The following is a 16,715-nucleotide window of genomic DNA, read 5'->3' on the forward strand; positions in this document are numbered from 1 at the left end:
AGACGAGAGCTGACTGGACATCCCACCAAAAGCAAGGTTTTTGACCCTCCTTCTCATACTTTTTGTGGGTGTCACAGTCCCGTGCACATCACCAACGACAGCAGGGCAGGTAGACGCAAATGTAAGGTGTGCCACTGGAATTCTCCTGTGAAGTGTCACAACTGTGATGTAGCTTTCTGCTACCTCCCTAAAAGGAACTGCTTTATGGATTATCATGCACAGAACAACCTCCTAGTGTGACTTCATATTTAGTCCAACGAATGATAGCACTTTTGCAATAGGGACTGTGAGAGTATATGTACCGGGTGGACGAGTGGGCTTGACAAACCGTCCTTACCTGTGGTAAAACTCTCCTCTATGTGTGCTGGACACTTCTAGTGTGAATGACAACCTCCTGTGACTTTTTAGTCCAGTGCAGAATGGCTAATTTGCAATAGGGATTGTGAGAGTATATGTACCAGGTGAACGAACTACCAGCTAATTGACAAACCATCAACAGAACAGCACTGCCAAACTGTGCAATACTTTGTAAATAGTACATTTGTTTTATTTATTTATTCAAAAAAAAGTTGGGGGGGCTTTTGAGAAATGTGTATCACTGTTGATTGCACTGAACTAAGAAACAGTTGTTTGTAACTATATACAGATGTATAAATAAAAAAAGTTTTATTTGCTAAATAATGTGTCATTCTTAACCATTAAATGGATGGTAGTGAACAAATAAAAGACTTTGTTATATATACTTTTTATAAGCAAGTTGCCAAATGTCACTTTAGGGTCCTTTTTGAGCCTTTTCCAAAAATGCACATAACTGCATTTTTATAAACATTTAGGATGTAAACAATACACCAGAGAAAGTATATAAGTTGTGCTTTGTCGTATTGTAATAAGAAAATATATTGAAATGATCAAAAAAACTTGTTATAGCTCATGGTAAAAGTTGGTTACCAAGTGTCCCTTTGGAGTCTCCAAGTGGCCTTTTTGGGTAGGTGCCCTGACATGCGCTGAAATAAATGCTTGTAAAAAAATCATTTTTGCTTGTATAAACTTCAAATTTGAAACATACATTGTTAAGACCTATGGCTTTAGTTTGCTTGTGTTTCCAGGCCCGTATATTTTTGCCTTAAGCATTTTTCTTTTTCATAAATATTTATTATACAAAAACAAATTCTCGTCCATTGTTTTTGAGCTTATTTATCTCTCTATTAGTAATTGCTCAGAGCAATTTTAAGTCTTTCATAGTAAACTGCCAAGTGTCAGCTTTTAAATGATACCTTGGTTTTGTGTGTAGCCAAAAGGACTAGTTAGCAACAACCATTTTATTATGGGTATGTCATTTTGCACTCGATTGCCAAAACGTGGGGCGAGTAGTAAGGGGTTAAGACATGACTTGAAGGTAGCATATTATGCTCCACTCCAGATTTTCCATTTTATGCTGCTCAGTGGTGAAAGAAATGTCACACTGTAAAACCCAACAAGTTAAGCTAACTCATTTCATTTGAGGAAACCGATTGCCTCAATTCAGTTAAGTTTAAAAAAAACGAATCGGTTACCTAACGTAACCTCGGTTCTCTCTAGATGAGGGAACGAGTATTGCGTAAGCTAGCTTACGCTACGGGAAAGATTCATCTTTTCTGAGAATTTGAAGCCAAAAAATTATCCTATAATTTTGTATCCATTGTCAACGCAGTTCAGCAGACCATGAGCGGGCTAGCTAGCAGCTCATTGGTTCGCTCACAGAGAACTGCTTAAGCCTATGAGGAGACGCGAATGAACTCTCGGCCAATGAGAGTCTGACCTGCTCTCATTGCGTCAGAGCCCGCCGAAACGGGCGTGGTCAGAGAGTATAAATTAGCGTCCCCAGGCTGTAAACTCTGGTTTTCATAGAATGAAGCGAGAACGCTAGGAGCACAAGCACGGCCAGGAACGCAATACTCGTTCCCTCATCTAGAGAGAACCGAGGTTACGTTAGGTAACCGTTTCGTTCTCTTACGAGAGGTATTCTCGTATTGCGTAAGCTAGCTTACGCTACGGGAACACCTGGTCAACGCCGTGCGTGCTAAGCATCCACTATGAGTCCCAGGGGAGACCCCGGGGAACCCTTATGAGTGGGAATAATTACATGTATCTGTGACAAAGGCCAGCAGAACGGGCCGGAGATTGTGTAGTACATAAGCACATGATAGAGAGGGACAGAGCGAAACCGGTCTGTGTGAAATGACTCCCTAAAATGCAGCTCAACCAGAAGAGCTGTAACCTACTAGACTGCTAGTAGTTTAGCCTGCAAGGTGGGAACTTCCAGATTGTAAAATCTGACAAAGGTGGAGGGGGAAGCCCATCCCGCTGCCACACAAATGTCATGAATGGAAATTCCGCTGGACCATGCCCACGATGAGGCCATGCCTCTAGTGGAATGAGCCCTGATGCCCAGGGGGCATGGCAGGTCTTTTGATGCGTATGCGGCTGCAATGGCATCAACTATCCATCTGGATAGAGTCTGTTTCGAGGCGGCCAACCCCTTGGTGCGCCAACCGAACGAAACAAAAAGCTGCTCAGATCGTCTGACCGGAGCAGTGCGAGTAATGTATAATCTCAGGGCCCTGACCGGACACAGGAGATTAGAGTCAGATTCGCTATCGGATGCAGGCAGAGCCGATAGGGAAATAACTTGTGCCTTGAACGGGGTACCAATCGCTTTTGGGACATAACCATGTCTAGGTTTGAGAACGACTAAGGATTCATTGGGCCCAAACTCGAGACAGGAAGCGCTAATGGACAGCGCGTGAAGGTCTCCAACAGAAAAACTGTTTTGAGCGAAAGGTATTTGAGGTCCACGGTGTTTAGCGGTTCGAATGGAGGGGCTTTCATAGCTTCGAGGACTATGGAAAGGTCCCAAATCGGCACCGAAGGGGGGCGTGGGGGGTTCATCCTTCTAGCTCCTCTGAGGAAGCGGATGACCAAGCCATCTTTGCCCAGTGACTGGCCGTGCCGGGGATCAACGAACGCTGCGACGGCTGCCACATACACCTTGAGAGTGGACGGGGACCTGCCCTTGTCCAACATCTCTTGGAGAAAAACTAGCAAGGAAGGAACCTCGCATAACCGTGGGTCCAAGTTTCTGTCGGTGCACCATTTAGAGAACACAGACCATTTAGACGCATAGAGCCTTCTAGTAGAAGCCGCTCTAGCCTGCATGATCGTGTTTAACACTCCCTCTGGCAAAGCAACGGGTAGTTGTTGATCACCCACGCATGTAGCGCCCAGCGCTCTGGGTGGGAATGCCAGATCGTGCCGCAAGCTTGGGAGAGGAGATCTGCTCTGATTGGAATGGGCCACGGGGCTGTCTGTGACAGCTGAGTGAGCTCCGGAAACCAAGTCTGACCCTCCCAACGCGGGGCTATGAGGAGCACCGAGTGGCGTGTTTCCCTGATTCTCTGAAGCACCTGTGGTAGCAGAGAAACCGGTGGGAATGCATAAAGCGGGCGGCTGGGCCAGGTCTGGGCTAGCGCGTCCTCGCTCTTTGAGAAAAACATTGGGCAGTGGGTGTTCTCTTCTGAGGTGAAGAGGTCCACCTCTGCTCTGCCGAATATTCGCCACAGCTTTTGGACAGTAAGAGTGTGCAGGGACCATTCCCCGGGGGGAATGGGGTTTCTGGACAGACTGTCTGGACCGTCGTTCAGATGACCCGGCACGTGCGTCTCTCTGAGCGAGAGCAGGTGACACTGAGACCAAACTAAGATGCGTTCTGTCAGCCGGAAGAGATTCCTGGATCTGACTCCGCCCTGATGGTTTAGATAGGAGACCACGGCTATATTGTCCGAACGGATCAGCACGTGGTGACCGTGAATGCGCGGAAGAAAGCGCGTGAGCGCGTTCTCGACCGCCCGCATCTTCAAACAGTTTATGTGGAGGAGGCTCTCCTGAGCTGACCAGGGGCCGAAGGCCGGTGAGCCCTCGCAGACCGCACCCCAACCCGTGTTGGATGCGTCTGTCGAGATGACTTTTCGGCGAGAAAGGGTCCCCATGGAAACGCCCCGCTGAAACCATTCTGCCACAGTCCATGGCTGCAGAGCTGTGATACAGGTCTGCGTAACTTTTATCAGCTGGCGGCCCATGGTCCACGCACGGTGAGACACACGGCTCTTCAACCAGAGCTGAAGCGGGCGCATGCGCAGTAACCCCAGCTGGAGCACCGCGGAGGCTGAGGCCATGTAACCCGACGCCTTCTGAAAAGTTTTCAGAGGTGTGAGTCTGTACATCTGAAAAGATGCGGCGAGACGCTGAACACTGGTGTTGACAGACGAGCCGTCATCGTGACCGAGTCTAGCTCTATACCCAAGAAGGAGATAGTCTGACTGGGTTGTAGTGCGCTCTTTGTCCAGTTGACAGAGAGGCCCAAAGCTTTCAGATGGTCGAGGAGAACTGTACGATGAGACAGTAGCTCTCTCTGTGATTGTGCCAAAATCAGCCAGTCGTCCAAAAGGTTCAGTATTCGCAGCCCCTGACTCCGCAGGGGGGCGAGCGCCGCATCCAAGCACTTCGTGATCGTACGGGGTGCTAGGGATAGGCTGAACGGAAGGACGGTGTATTGAAAACAACAACATTTGAACGGTAGCATGTACTATATAACCTACAACTGTATATACTGTGAACTATCTATCTGCTGAAGGCAACACTGTTCAGCAACTCTTCCTCACTAGACACTCAATCTGATGTCATATTTTCCTCGTCACAGCATCGCTCTCTCCATCCTCCTCTAATTTTGCTTTCATCTTCGTTCACTGATTCTCCCCTTCTGCCCCTCTATAAAGAATATTCTAATGTTATAGTTAATTATCTTTAAAAACTGTTGTATGTGTTATATGCAGGGTTTGTGTGGTTATTAATAGGTAACTTGTGTCAGACCGCTCAGGGATGGTATGAGGGGACAACATGTGACTGAGCTGCAACGTCCGGTGTAAATAATTGACAGAGCACCTCTGTGTGTGCAGACAGTGAGCAATGTAGCGTGAGTGTGTGCCTACATCTGCAGGACTGAGACCCCAGTTCACTTTAAACCAAACATCCCATCAGCATTTTTTAGCAGCCTGTTGTGTCGTCAAGTTTCTATTTCTATATTCAGACAATCCTTTGGTTCCTCACTTCTCTTTATCTAATTTCTGCAGTCAATCTGTGTGCAACTAAAATAAGATTTTAGTTATGTAGATTTTTTAAAGATATAAAGGCAAAGTACATTTGTATACATTTTTTGGGTGGGGCTCCCTGGACCAGTGACTAAAATATCAAACTGCTGAATCGGATGCAGAAATGTGATTCTGCTTCACCTATTGAAACAAACCATTTGGGACTCCAGTCCAGACAGCCTCCAAACTTTGTGCAAGTGAAATGAAGTTTGAGGTTGTTAAAACTACTTTCTCATTAAAGCCTCTGAAGAAGAGTATTATAATCATTAAATGTTTTTGTGAGCCAGCATTTAGGAAGGACTTACTTCCACTTACTTACTGTTAGTGAAATTAAAGGATTATGAGCAGTGAGAAGCTCTACTTCTCATTTGGTATAATCCACTAAAACCAATGAATTAAATAAGCACAATCATTTTCCATGTACATGTTATGACATGGATAATTAAAATGAACCTATTTAATTAGGAGTTGACCCTATGGTTACCCATTTAGGTTTGTTGAGCACATTTTGGGTGGATTTAATGTAAATACATTTTTGAGGAGGCTCAGTCTCTGCCTCCTCGGATGGGCCACCACTAGAAAGAATACTAACGTGTGTTTGAAGAATGTGCAAACATGAAACACTGGACCAGGAAAGAAAGAGATGCCAGAGGTGGCAAAAATTCAGAATAGATCAGAGGAAGAAACCAGAACAGAATCCCAAGTGGTCAAAGTCCAGCTGAACTCAGTTTTTTTCCTCTACTTTGTATTGTGAGCCCAACAGATGGCAGTATGGCTTTGAAGAATACAATATGTGCCTTCATGAATACGATTACATGAGGCTGTGAGTGAGTGTACTGAAATGCCATATAAACTATATAAAATCGTGTCAGGTTAGGAGTTAAACAGAGTTAGTGCCCTAACCAACTATTCAAAAAAAAATTAAAAGGAATTAATACTTTTATTTAACAAGGATGCATTCAATTGGTCATAAGCGAAATTTATAATGCTACAAAAGATTTATATTTCAAATAATTGGTGTTATATTGAACTTTTTATTTATCAAAGAATCCTGAAAAAAAAATGATCATGGTTTTCACAAAAAATATTAAGCAGCACAAGTGTTTTCAACATTGATCATAATGAGACATTATTCTTATTATAACAGCAAATTAGAATATTAGAAAGATTTCTGAAGGATCATGTGACACTGAAGACTGGAGTAATGATGCTAAAAAATCAGCTTTGCATCACAGGAATACATTTTAAAGTATATTCAAATAGAAAATATATTCAAATAATATTACTGATTTTACTGTAATTTTTGATAGATAAATAAATAAATGCAGCCCTAGTGAGATTACTTCCACAAAAAAATTTTTTGAACAGTAGCATACAGAATGTGAGTATGTATTAGTATGCAAATATGCAACTTTAGAATCCGGTCAGCAATTCTTCAACAATATCTTCAACAAGAAGATATTGACACATCGAAGTTATTCTATTCAGAACTTAATTGGACTGAATCCATACAGTCATTGAAGCTCTTTTTCACCTAGATCTGTCCTTGTTTTTAGACATATCTCATTTATATTATTTACAGTTTTCTATTAATTCCTCCGCAGCGAGATGTGCAGGTGCACCATTCCATGATGCAATATGCTGACACTTCTTATTGAATGCAGGAAATGTGATTTATTAATAGAATATTACCGGAGAACCAAAGAGAAATGCTGATGAGAATTATTGAATAATGATAAAATTCTCAAGTAATCTCGAAGTTTCTGTTGAGAAGTTTGTCGTTATTAACAACTATCCATTTCTGTTTTGCTTTGGATTTATACAAGGCATATTAATATGCATGTATGTCTCACATTTACGTATCACCTAAATCTTGAGACATACTTTTCTGGCTGCATAAATAATTGCAGGCAAAATGTTCCCCCCACCAAAACAAAACTAAGAACTCAAGACATCTATAAGTAATCCCTGTTTGATATATCATACTCATAGACCATAATGCTGTTTCAGCAACAAGGCCATTAAATTAAGAGCTGCGCTGAGTTTTAATCACTTATATGGAGACACTCCCCTGAGATAATATTCTCCCTCATGCATACTATAATGCATTGCCTATGAAAAACATGCACAGCAGTTTCCAAATGACAAAATAAGTCGTTCATGGCTGCATGTTACATTATACACTATACCGTTAAACATTTGTGGTTTGTAAGATTTCTTTAAAGAAGTAATGCTATATTCACCAAGTATTAAACGAGTATAAAGTTTAAGTCATGGTCAAAAGTGGCATTAAAGACTTTTACATTGTTGCAAAATTTCTATTTCTAAAATACTGCCACACATTTTATAATTTCCCTCCTGTCCTATGTCAGTCCTTGTTCTTGTATCTTGCATTTACACTTCACGCAGACTGAGATTTTAGAGGGAGTTTCTGGCAGGCCCCAAAGGCCATGTCCTCTCTTGATGTATTGATTTCCCCCGTCTCACTGATGCCTGTGTCCGATTTAAACTCATGCATTAATAAGTGCAAACTCATCAGCTATCATCTTTGCACTCTGGTTTATAATGGGGAACGTTTTTCATGTTATCCGTGTTTAGTGTCTTCCTTTTCAATTCTGATGCACTATTTTCACATTAGTATAAACTATAGGGCTTACATGATATTACATGATATGCTGATTAATCAATATTTTCTGAAATAAAGCCCCGAAGTTATCATTCAAAAGTAAAATAATAAATAAAAAATATAGCCGCGAGCAGAAATTTCCGGGGTTCAAGAACTTTAAGGCCTTTAAGCCAATGTGCAAAAATGTATTATGTTTTATTTAGCAAGCATGTAACCACTTTATAAAAGACCATTTACAGCCAATACAGGCAATTAATCACAGGAAATATATGGTTTCTAAAGCTTTTTAACAGTTATAGCGCCACCTATGGTCTGATCTCCATAACAGTTTGCATGCTTGTTTAGAATCATATGTCGCATGTTCTCACCTATTTTCGTGTAGTTTCGAGTTTTCGTTTAGGAATGATAGGCTTTTGGGTGGACTTGGCCATGCCTATTTTCTAAATGACCCAGCTATATCCAAAGGCCAAAGTAAAAAAAAAAAAAATGTTGATCATTATTGACCGAGAGAGTCCCGAGAATTGTGCCGCAGTGGTTTTATTGAGGTTGAGCCAAAATACTTTTGAAATAATCTCTAATATTTAACAAACGATTCGATTGACAGCGGCGATCCTAGAATCAAAGTTGCTCAGAATGAGGAGCTCCAGCATGCGGTATGAATGTCGTGGGCATGTGCCAAAAATCACATGGTATACAATTTTTTACGCGCATGAAAAACGCCCCCCGGTGGCTGATTTCTTTTGAGTTTCTCACAGGCGTCTAGGGTTGTGAGTGAAACAGGCCCAGCGAGTTTCGTTCCGATCGGCCTCCGTTAACCTTGTCTGAAAGCTGCTCAAACTTCATTGGCCGCCACCGGCCGCATTCTTCGAGATACACAAATGTCCTCAAAGGCAGTCTTGGCACCTTGGACAAAGACACCGCAGCCAATTTTCAAGTCAATCGGACTTAGGGTTGCATAGTTATAACCATAATAGCGCCACCAAGACTCCAGTCGCCGCATGCTTTTTCACATGACCACAGAATTAACTCTTACATAGGTGTGCCGAGTTTGGTGAAAAATATCTCATTCCGTTGACAAGTTATAAAGACCCTTAAAGACTGTGAATCGAAATTTCAACTTTTTGGGGATAATTATTGACAATTCAGAGAATCTTGCTGCACTTGTTTGGTTCCGATCGGGCCAAAAACCTAGGACTAGTTCGCAAAAGTAGTTTTTACAAAAAATCCAAAATACCTAAAAATGTGAGGGATGCATTTCGTTATAACACTCTTGAGCCTACGCCTAATGGTTAAAGGAGTTCAGAGCGATTTCTAACTTTTCACCGTTTTAGCGCCCCCGTCAGGCCGATCAGAGCAGGCCTTGTTGACGTTGTTTACAGTGTGAGTACTACCAGTGACAAAAATACTGTTACAAAACAGTAGCTTTAGAGCTCAATGTGTTGTTCTCTCCCCATATCATTTAATCAAAGCATTGCTGCCTTACAGTCCTCAACAGTGCATTTCACAGCCTTTCACATAGACTTCACCATCTCATGTATGAATGCCACATTTTTTATGTGCTGTGTCGACTTTAAACCATTCAATGTTCAGTCTGCACCTCAGTTTGAATGGGCACGAAGCTTCCGGTTTCATGCGTTTGTGCAGCTGAGGAGGAAAGAGAGCTGCAAACGCTACAGAAATGCACAGTCAAGATTTTCACTTCGTGTTTACCTACGGAAGAGCCATAAAATAGTCATAATGCCCTTCCGCTAATGCATAAACACTTAAGAGCATGTTGAGTGAAGCAGATTGAGGCAGTAATGTCATGATATGGTAAATATAGATCTATCAATCGATCCGTATCTATCTATCTAGTATCTATCTATCTTTCTGACTCTGTCTGTCTGTCTGTCTATCTATCTATCTCTCTATCTATCTATTTACCAGTCTGACTCTATCTATCTATCTATCTATCTATCTATCTATCTATTTATCAGTCTGACTCTGTCTGTCTGTCTATCTCTCTCTCTATCTGTTTATCAGTCTGACTCTGTCTATCTATCTATCTATCTATTTATCAGTCTGATTCTGTCTATCTATCTATCTATCTATCTATCTATTTATCAGTCTGACTCTGTCTATCTATCTATCTATTTATCAGTCTGACTCTATCTGTCTGTCTGTCTGTCTATCTATCTCTCTCTCTATTTGTCTGTCTGTCTGTTTACTTTTATTTATTTACTTACCATAATTTTAGTTTTATTTAAATCGTACTATTTTATAATTACTTTTTACTTTAGGCGTCTCCATTTTAGACAAACTTTTACAACTTCATAATAACTATCAAACATTATATGGCGCTTTGGAATACTTGATTTTGAAAGGTCATTTACTGCATTCTGTTTCTGTGGTCAGGTATTTATGTGTAATGTCCACTAAACTGTCAGTTTCTCACTAAAGAACCAATTTCCCTATATGTTTGTACTAGCATCATGTATCTCGTATTACTGTGTGGTCTCTATCTTCTCACGTGGTAAAATAAGTCCAGCTAAAATCAATATTTCATACTGCTTTATCACATTTCTTTTTATTTATTTATTTATTTGGCAAGTAGCCATGCAATAAGTGCGAGGATGTACAGTCATCCTGTCATTATCACAATACAAACCCCCCCTTTTAAACACATTTTACAAAAATAAGACACCCCTCTTGTATGCCCAGGTCTATTGTGATTCAATTCTGTATTTTTATGTCATGTAAGTGAATGAATGATTCACAAGTTCAACTGCTTGTAAACATACTCACATTATGGCTGGCTCATCATTGTGCATTATTGCTAGAGAGATGGAGAGAGAAGAGGGAGTGTCTGTGTCTAGAGATCAGACTCTTTCGGTACTCCATGAGGAGTATAATGTCCGAGGAGGACCATGACACACTAGTCCGTGGAGACCAAAGCCGCAGGAGGTTTCCATACGGTTGATGTTGTTGTGGAGGAATTTCTAACATAGTGACTTTAATCTGCTTTTATTTTAAAAGGATATCATTTGAAAGGATCCGTAGTGCAGGCATGACTGTACGGTTTGCATTTGTGGTTTGTTTACAGCTTAGTGCATCAGTGATTACCTGCGAGTCTACTGGAATTCAGAATTGTTCCGGGAATGGAGTCTTTAAGAACTTGTTGCAGCAAAGTAGTTTGAAGAAACATTGATCAAACCAGATGAGTTGCTTTTCCTAAAATCGTTCAATTGGCATCTAGCATGACCTCTTGACCTCTGTTCATTTTCTTAAAGGAATCGCATAGCTAATCGCAGTTGCAATGGTTATTCAGGGCATGGAGCTGTTTGCAGTTGCTGTAGTGCTGCTTATGTTTATAATGGTGCTCAAACAGTTCGGGGCCACGGATCCACTGCTGGATGGTAAGAACCACCGTATGGTTTTGATGTTGGCCCTAGTTCACTGAAAAAAAAAAAGGGTAAATGTGTAGTAGGAGCTATTTATACCTGACCAGAATATTTCAAATGAATTGCATTGGTGTAACAAGTGTACTCTAACATTCAAAAGTTTGGGGTTGGTAAGTTGTGTTTTTTTTTATATGATGAAAGAACTGTCTTATTCTATCCAAGGCTGCATTTATTTGATCAAAAAAACAGTAAAAGCAGTAATATTGTGAAATATTATTACAGTTTAACTCTTTTTTTTCTATTATAATATATTTTAAAATGTCATTTATTCCTGCGATGTCAAAGCTGAATTTTCAACATCATTACTCAGTGTCACATGATCCTTCAGAAATCATTCTAATATGCTGATTTGATGCGCAAGAAACGTTTCTTATGATTATCAATGTTGAAAACAGTTGTGCTGCTTCATATTCTTTGTGATTCTAATGTTATAAATATATTTACTGTCACTTTTGGTCAATTAAATGCACCCTTGCTGAATAATTTCTTTCAGGAAAAAAAATCTTAATTACACAAAAATTTTGAATGGTAGTTGTACTGTAGGTTGAAACCGTCATATTTTTGACTTGAATAATATGAAAAACACTTTTTTTGTTAACTGATAAAACTTTTCTTCTGCTCATATGTTGCTAGTCTTATCAATGTTCTATTTGCATCAGCTTTAGTCTGTAAACAACATTTCTTTGGTCAGATAACCTAAAAAATGTTATGCATGTGGACACTTCTAAATCTGAAACTGGAAAAGTCCTTTTTGACAGATTGAACAACTAACTGCACATTAACCGAGAAGAACATGACAGCTAAATTCATAGTATGAGGAAATACATTCATTTAATGTCATGCAGTTTTGGTACAATCCAACTAATGTGTTGTTTTTCCATTGCTTTCTCTTTATTTCCTCTCTAAATCTCTTCCCTATCTTCTTTGTTCTTGTCTCATAGATGGTGAGTAAATGTCAAATAGATCAGCGGTTCTCAACTGGTGGGTTGCAGATTTGTTCTAACAAAGGATGTGGGAAAACAATGCTAATGCTGAAATGCAAATGCAAAAAAAACATACTTATTTCTGCAAAAAATCATCTGTCACTTGATAAAAGCCAAATTCCAACATGTGCAGGTTGTGTTACAAGACCTCATCCTCAGACACCATGAACAAAACTAAAGATAAAAAAAGCGATATGGGTGAATCATACAACTGCGGTTATTTGTGCATTTACAAAAAAAATGTTCTTTTGTAATCTTGTGAATCTTGAGTCATGTTAATCGTTTTTATACTGTTTGGGCCTATGCAGTTCATTATTACCCTTGCGAAAAATATGTGTGCATGCAATTGTATTGGATGTGCACTTGAATGTACTTCAAATCTTAAATGTATTTTTTTTTTAAACTGTACTTGCAGATAATATAGTAATTATATAAAAGGTCTCTAAAGTGTACTTAAAGAGAGCACACTTTTATTAGTTTATTAGCACACTTGAGTACACTTTTAGGAAGTGCACTTTGTAATGTCAAATTAAAGGTTTTACCTTAAAGTGAATTTTAAATCATTATGTTTTAATAATCATTTGTCATGCTTTAAAGAAGGACACTTTACATGTGCTTTAGTATGTTAGTCAACACGTCAAAGTACTTGTTTATAATTTTAACTGTAATGTGTTATTCAATATTACACAAGTTAATGTATTTTAAATGTACTAAATTGACTTAATCATTACAAATGTGTAATTAATTATTTAAATACAATTTAAATCAAATATAATTTTCAGTAGAAATGACATTAAATCATATTTTAGTTTGCCATACATAATTGTCAGTATTTGGCAGTACTCTAACCATATTTAAAAAACAAAAGACAGTAATAGTGAAATCACAAAGAAGGATGTAAAGTACTTACTGGGTCAAGAAAAGTGCCCTAAAGTGAGCTGAACTTAAAGTTTAATGCATTTAATATAGATTCAAACTATAATCATGTTTGTTTAGTTTTATTTAGCATGCAGTTAAGTGTCGAAAACATTACACACAATGAATGTACACATAGAATATACTTAAAGGGATAGTTCACCCAAAAATGAATATTCTGTCAGTAATTACTCACCCTCATGTTGTTCCAACCCCGTAAGACTTTCGTTCATCTTCGGAACACAAATTAAGATATTTTTGATTAAATCTGAGAGCTGGATCACTCCTCCATAGGCTTCTTAAGGGATCGAAACTGGCTGGCCCAAAAGTTATGAAAGACATCGTTAAAGTAGTCCGAGTGACTACACTGGCTCAATCTTAAGTTTATCAAGCGACGAGAATACTTTTTGTGCGAAAAAAAAAAAAAAAAACTACTTTATTCAACTATTTCCTTCTCTGTGGGCCTCGACATTTCACGTAGTGAAACTACGTAAAGCTTCTAGGTTCTACGTCACGCATCACACACATGACCAGCGTCGGCCAATAGTGAGCCTACGTGTGACGTGCAACACAGAAGCTTTGCGCAATATCACTAGGTGAAATATCACGGCCCACAGGGAAGGAAATGAGTAGTTGAATAAAGTCGTTATTTTTGTTTGTTTTTTGAGCACAAAAAGTATTCTCGTCGCTTGATAAACTTAAGATTGAGCCAGTGTAGTCACTCGGACTATTTTAACAATGTCTTTCATAACTTTTGGGCCGGCCAGTTTCGATCCCTTTAGAAGCCTATGGAGGAGTGATCCAGCTCTCAGATTTAATCAAAAATATCTTAATTTGTGTTCCGAAGATGAACGAAAGTCTTACGGGGTTGGAACAACATGAGGGTGAGTAATTACTGAGAGAATTTTCATTTTTGGGTGAACTATCCCTTTAAGTGCAAACTGAATGTAAAGTATTTTTTTCCGTAATAATGTTAAAGGGTGATGCATTTCAGTGTTTCATTTTAAGGACATTTTTGTTTTAATTTGTGCTAAACAATTTTTGTTCCCCACTCGATGTCCAATTACAAATCTGGGCCCTGAAGCAAAACCAGTAGAGAATCGCTGATATTGATCCCTCCTGGTCTCCCGTTCTGCCCCGTCTGTCTCCCCAACAGCTCCTCTTCTGTGGTTTACAGTGTCTATGGCCGCATTTACACTGCAGGTATTGATGCCCAATTTCGATTTGTTGACTAAATCAGTTTTTTTTTTTTTTTTTGATGACCAGCTTGCATCTTCTTTTAAAAGTGACCCATATCCGACATCTGCATTTAACACTATACATTTGGTGAAACAACCCAAGGTAGACATACTGACCCAGAAAAACGTAGGCAGACAACGACGAAAAAAAAGGCGTGATTTGCAATGGACGCAGACGAAATGACAATACAAGCTTTTGCTTTCCGCAACATCTTTAAAGGTCAGCAAAACATTCGCCTGAGCCTTCCTCTATTGTGCCATTGAAAAGAGTCATGTGATCACGTTTAGTGTCCACCTGAGTTGACGTCATTCGCAACCGTCGCTTTATATCCAATCTGTCCGCTTACATGGCAAACACAAATGCACGTATCCGATTCATATCAGATTTATTTCCACATGTGAATGAGGCCTGAAACCGTTCTGAGAATATTGGAATCCATGTGCTTTTTTTTTCATGCTTAGACGTTCGAGGGTCATATCCAACCTATGACACATGGGAGGAAAAAATCTGAATTGAGTCACTTGAACCATGTACTGTAAATGCGGCACATTTCTGTCTTCTTCTTTTAAACCCCAAATATGTGGCTGTCCTTTCACCTGCACTCCACGCTTTACCTGTTTAGTTCTTTACTGTCCTCCCCTCAGTGCAACCCAACTGATATCAATCCCTCACCTCCTCTTCCTCATGCTCTCTCTCTGACAGACACCGTTGAAAGTGATCTGGAGTTGTCCATGGTCCGACATCAGCCAGAGGGCCTGGAGCAGCTCCAGGCTCAGACCAAGTTCACTAGGAAGGAGCTGCAGTCGCTTTACAGAGGCTTCAAAAACGTAAGACTGCTTAAGAAGCTTAAAGAGATAGTTCACCCTAAAATGAAAATTAAGTCATCATTTACTTTAAATCAAGAAATCAAGATGAACCTAAAAGCGACTTGAAATACAATGCCTAGAAATCCCCAAAAAGTATCTGTGTACTTTCTTCCCTGAGTTGAATATCTCTGGGCTGGAACTGTTTGTCTGATCAGAAGGACAGTTGACAGATGCGAACACGATAAATGTTTGTAGTGACGAACACAACGGACGGGGCATGGATTGTATTTCATGTCATTTTTTTGTTCATCTTGATTTCTTACTACTTCTGGGTAAGTTTGAGTGAACTGTGCCAACCGCCAAGGTTAGGATTTTCGTTAAATAATACATCAAATTTCGGTTTGTTTTTCAACCAAACCCTATCGTATAGCACCAGAACAAATGGTATATATGGTGCATGGGACCATTCTGTGATATTTTCGCATCTTATTATTAAAAGCTTGATGGTAATCACTGTTCATTTATATGGATGAGCGCGAGCAAAACATTTTTAATTCTCCTTTTGTGGTCCAAAAAAGAAAGAAGGGCATACTGCATTAGAACAACACCAGGGTGAGTAAATGATAACTTTATTTTCATTTCAGGGTGAACTATTCCTTTAAGTTTGTTGCAAAGTATCCTTAAATTCTTGTCATGTTTCTAAATAGGAGTGTCCCAGCGGATTGGTGGATGAGGAGACGTTTAAATCGATCTATTCCCAGTTCTTCCCTCAAGGAGGTAGGGTGATTGTTGCATTTTCAACTCTGGTTTGATTATGTGGATGTAATCTTAATAAGCAAACAAGTGAAGTAATAAGTGAATTCACCCAATATGAATATGACACAAATTTAAAAATATATCATATAAAATTGTATTAGTATTAATCAGCATTTATGTATTTATTAATTCATTAACTGATTCATTAACTTATTTTTTTAATTCAAATATATTTTACATTGTTTAAATACAATTTGATGACTGAGTGAAATAATATATATATATATATATATATATATATATATATATATATATATATATATATATATTAGTTAGTTAGTTAGAATATTAATAGAATGAATTAGCATTTTATTTATTTTAATCTATTCATTAATTATTTTTTTCAATTGTGTTTTATCAAAAATAGGTTTTAAACAGTTATATTATTAATAGTATTAATCACCATTTTTATTTATTTATTGTACATTTTTTTAATAGTTGGTGACTTTACAATTTTTCTAAAATGTGGAAAAGTTATAATAAAGAATATGTAGGTGTTGAAACTTTGTGAAGTTAAAATCCGAATATTTATGCAGAAATATAGTTAATCATTCTTTTTTTTTTCAGATGCCACCACATATGCACATTTCCTCTTCAATGCTTTTGACATGGACCGAAACGGCTCTATACGTTTTGAGGTTAGGAACATTGTTAAATGCTTAAATATTATTAAAACAAAATTATTTGTCATTTGAAAGACTTCAGCT

At 38.9% G+C, this 16,715-nt stretch overlaps 2 protein-coding genes across 3 annotated transcripts in view; one reads left to right on the forward strand and one right to left on the reverse strand.

Moving 5' to 3' along the window:
• The window catches only part of letm2 (leucine zipper-EF-hand containing transmembrane protein 2), a 149,429-nt gene that overhangs the window by 71,524 nt on the left and 61,190 nt on the right, over positions 1–16,715 (reverse strand). The window lies entirely within an intron of this gene.
• Positions 1–16,715, forward strand: part of kcnip3b (Kv channel interacting protein 3b, calsenilin) — a 41,414-nt gene that overhangs the window by 21,145 nt on the left and 3,554 nt on the right. The window contains exons 1-4 of one of the 2 annotated variants that reach the window (XM_056247908.1): positions 10,076–11,204; positions 15,089–15,213; positions 15,900–15,969; positions 16,576–16,646. In XM_056247908.1, the coding sequence (XP_056103883.1) occupies positions 11,105–11,204; positions 15,089–15,213; positions 15,900–15,969; positions 16,576–16,646 (366 nt within the window). In that variant the 5' untranslated portion in view covers positions 10,076–11,104. Of the gene's footprint in view, positions 1–10,075; positions 11,205–15,088; positions 15,214–15,899; positions 15,970–16,575; positions 16,647–16,715 lie in introns of those variants that run through there. The other variant, XM_056247907.1, reaches the window with a different exon arrangement.

This window comes from Rhinichthys klamathensis, unplaced genomic scaffold, assembly GCF_029890125.1.
Source record: "Rhinichthys klamathensis goyatoka isolate OS25496 unplaced genomic scaffold, OSU_Roscu_1.1 h1tg000050l_1, whole genome shotgun sequence".
In the NCBI taxonomy this organism is placed as follows: domain Eukaryota; kingdom Metazoa; phylum Chordata; class Actinopteri; order Cypriniformes; family Leuciscidae; genus Rhinichthys; species Rhinichthys klamathensis.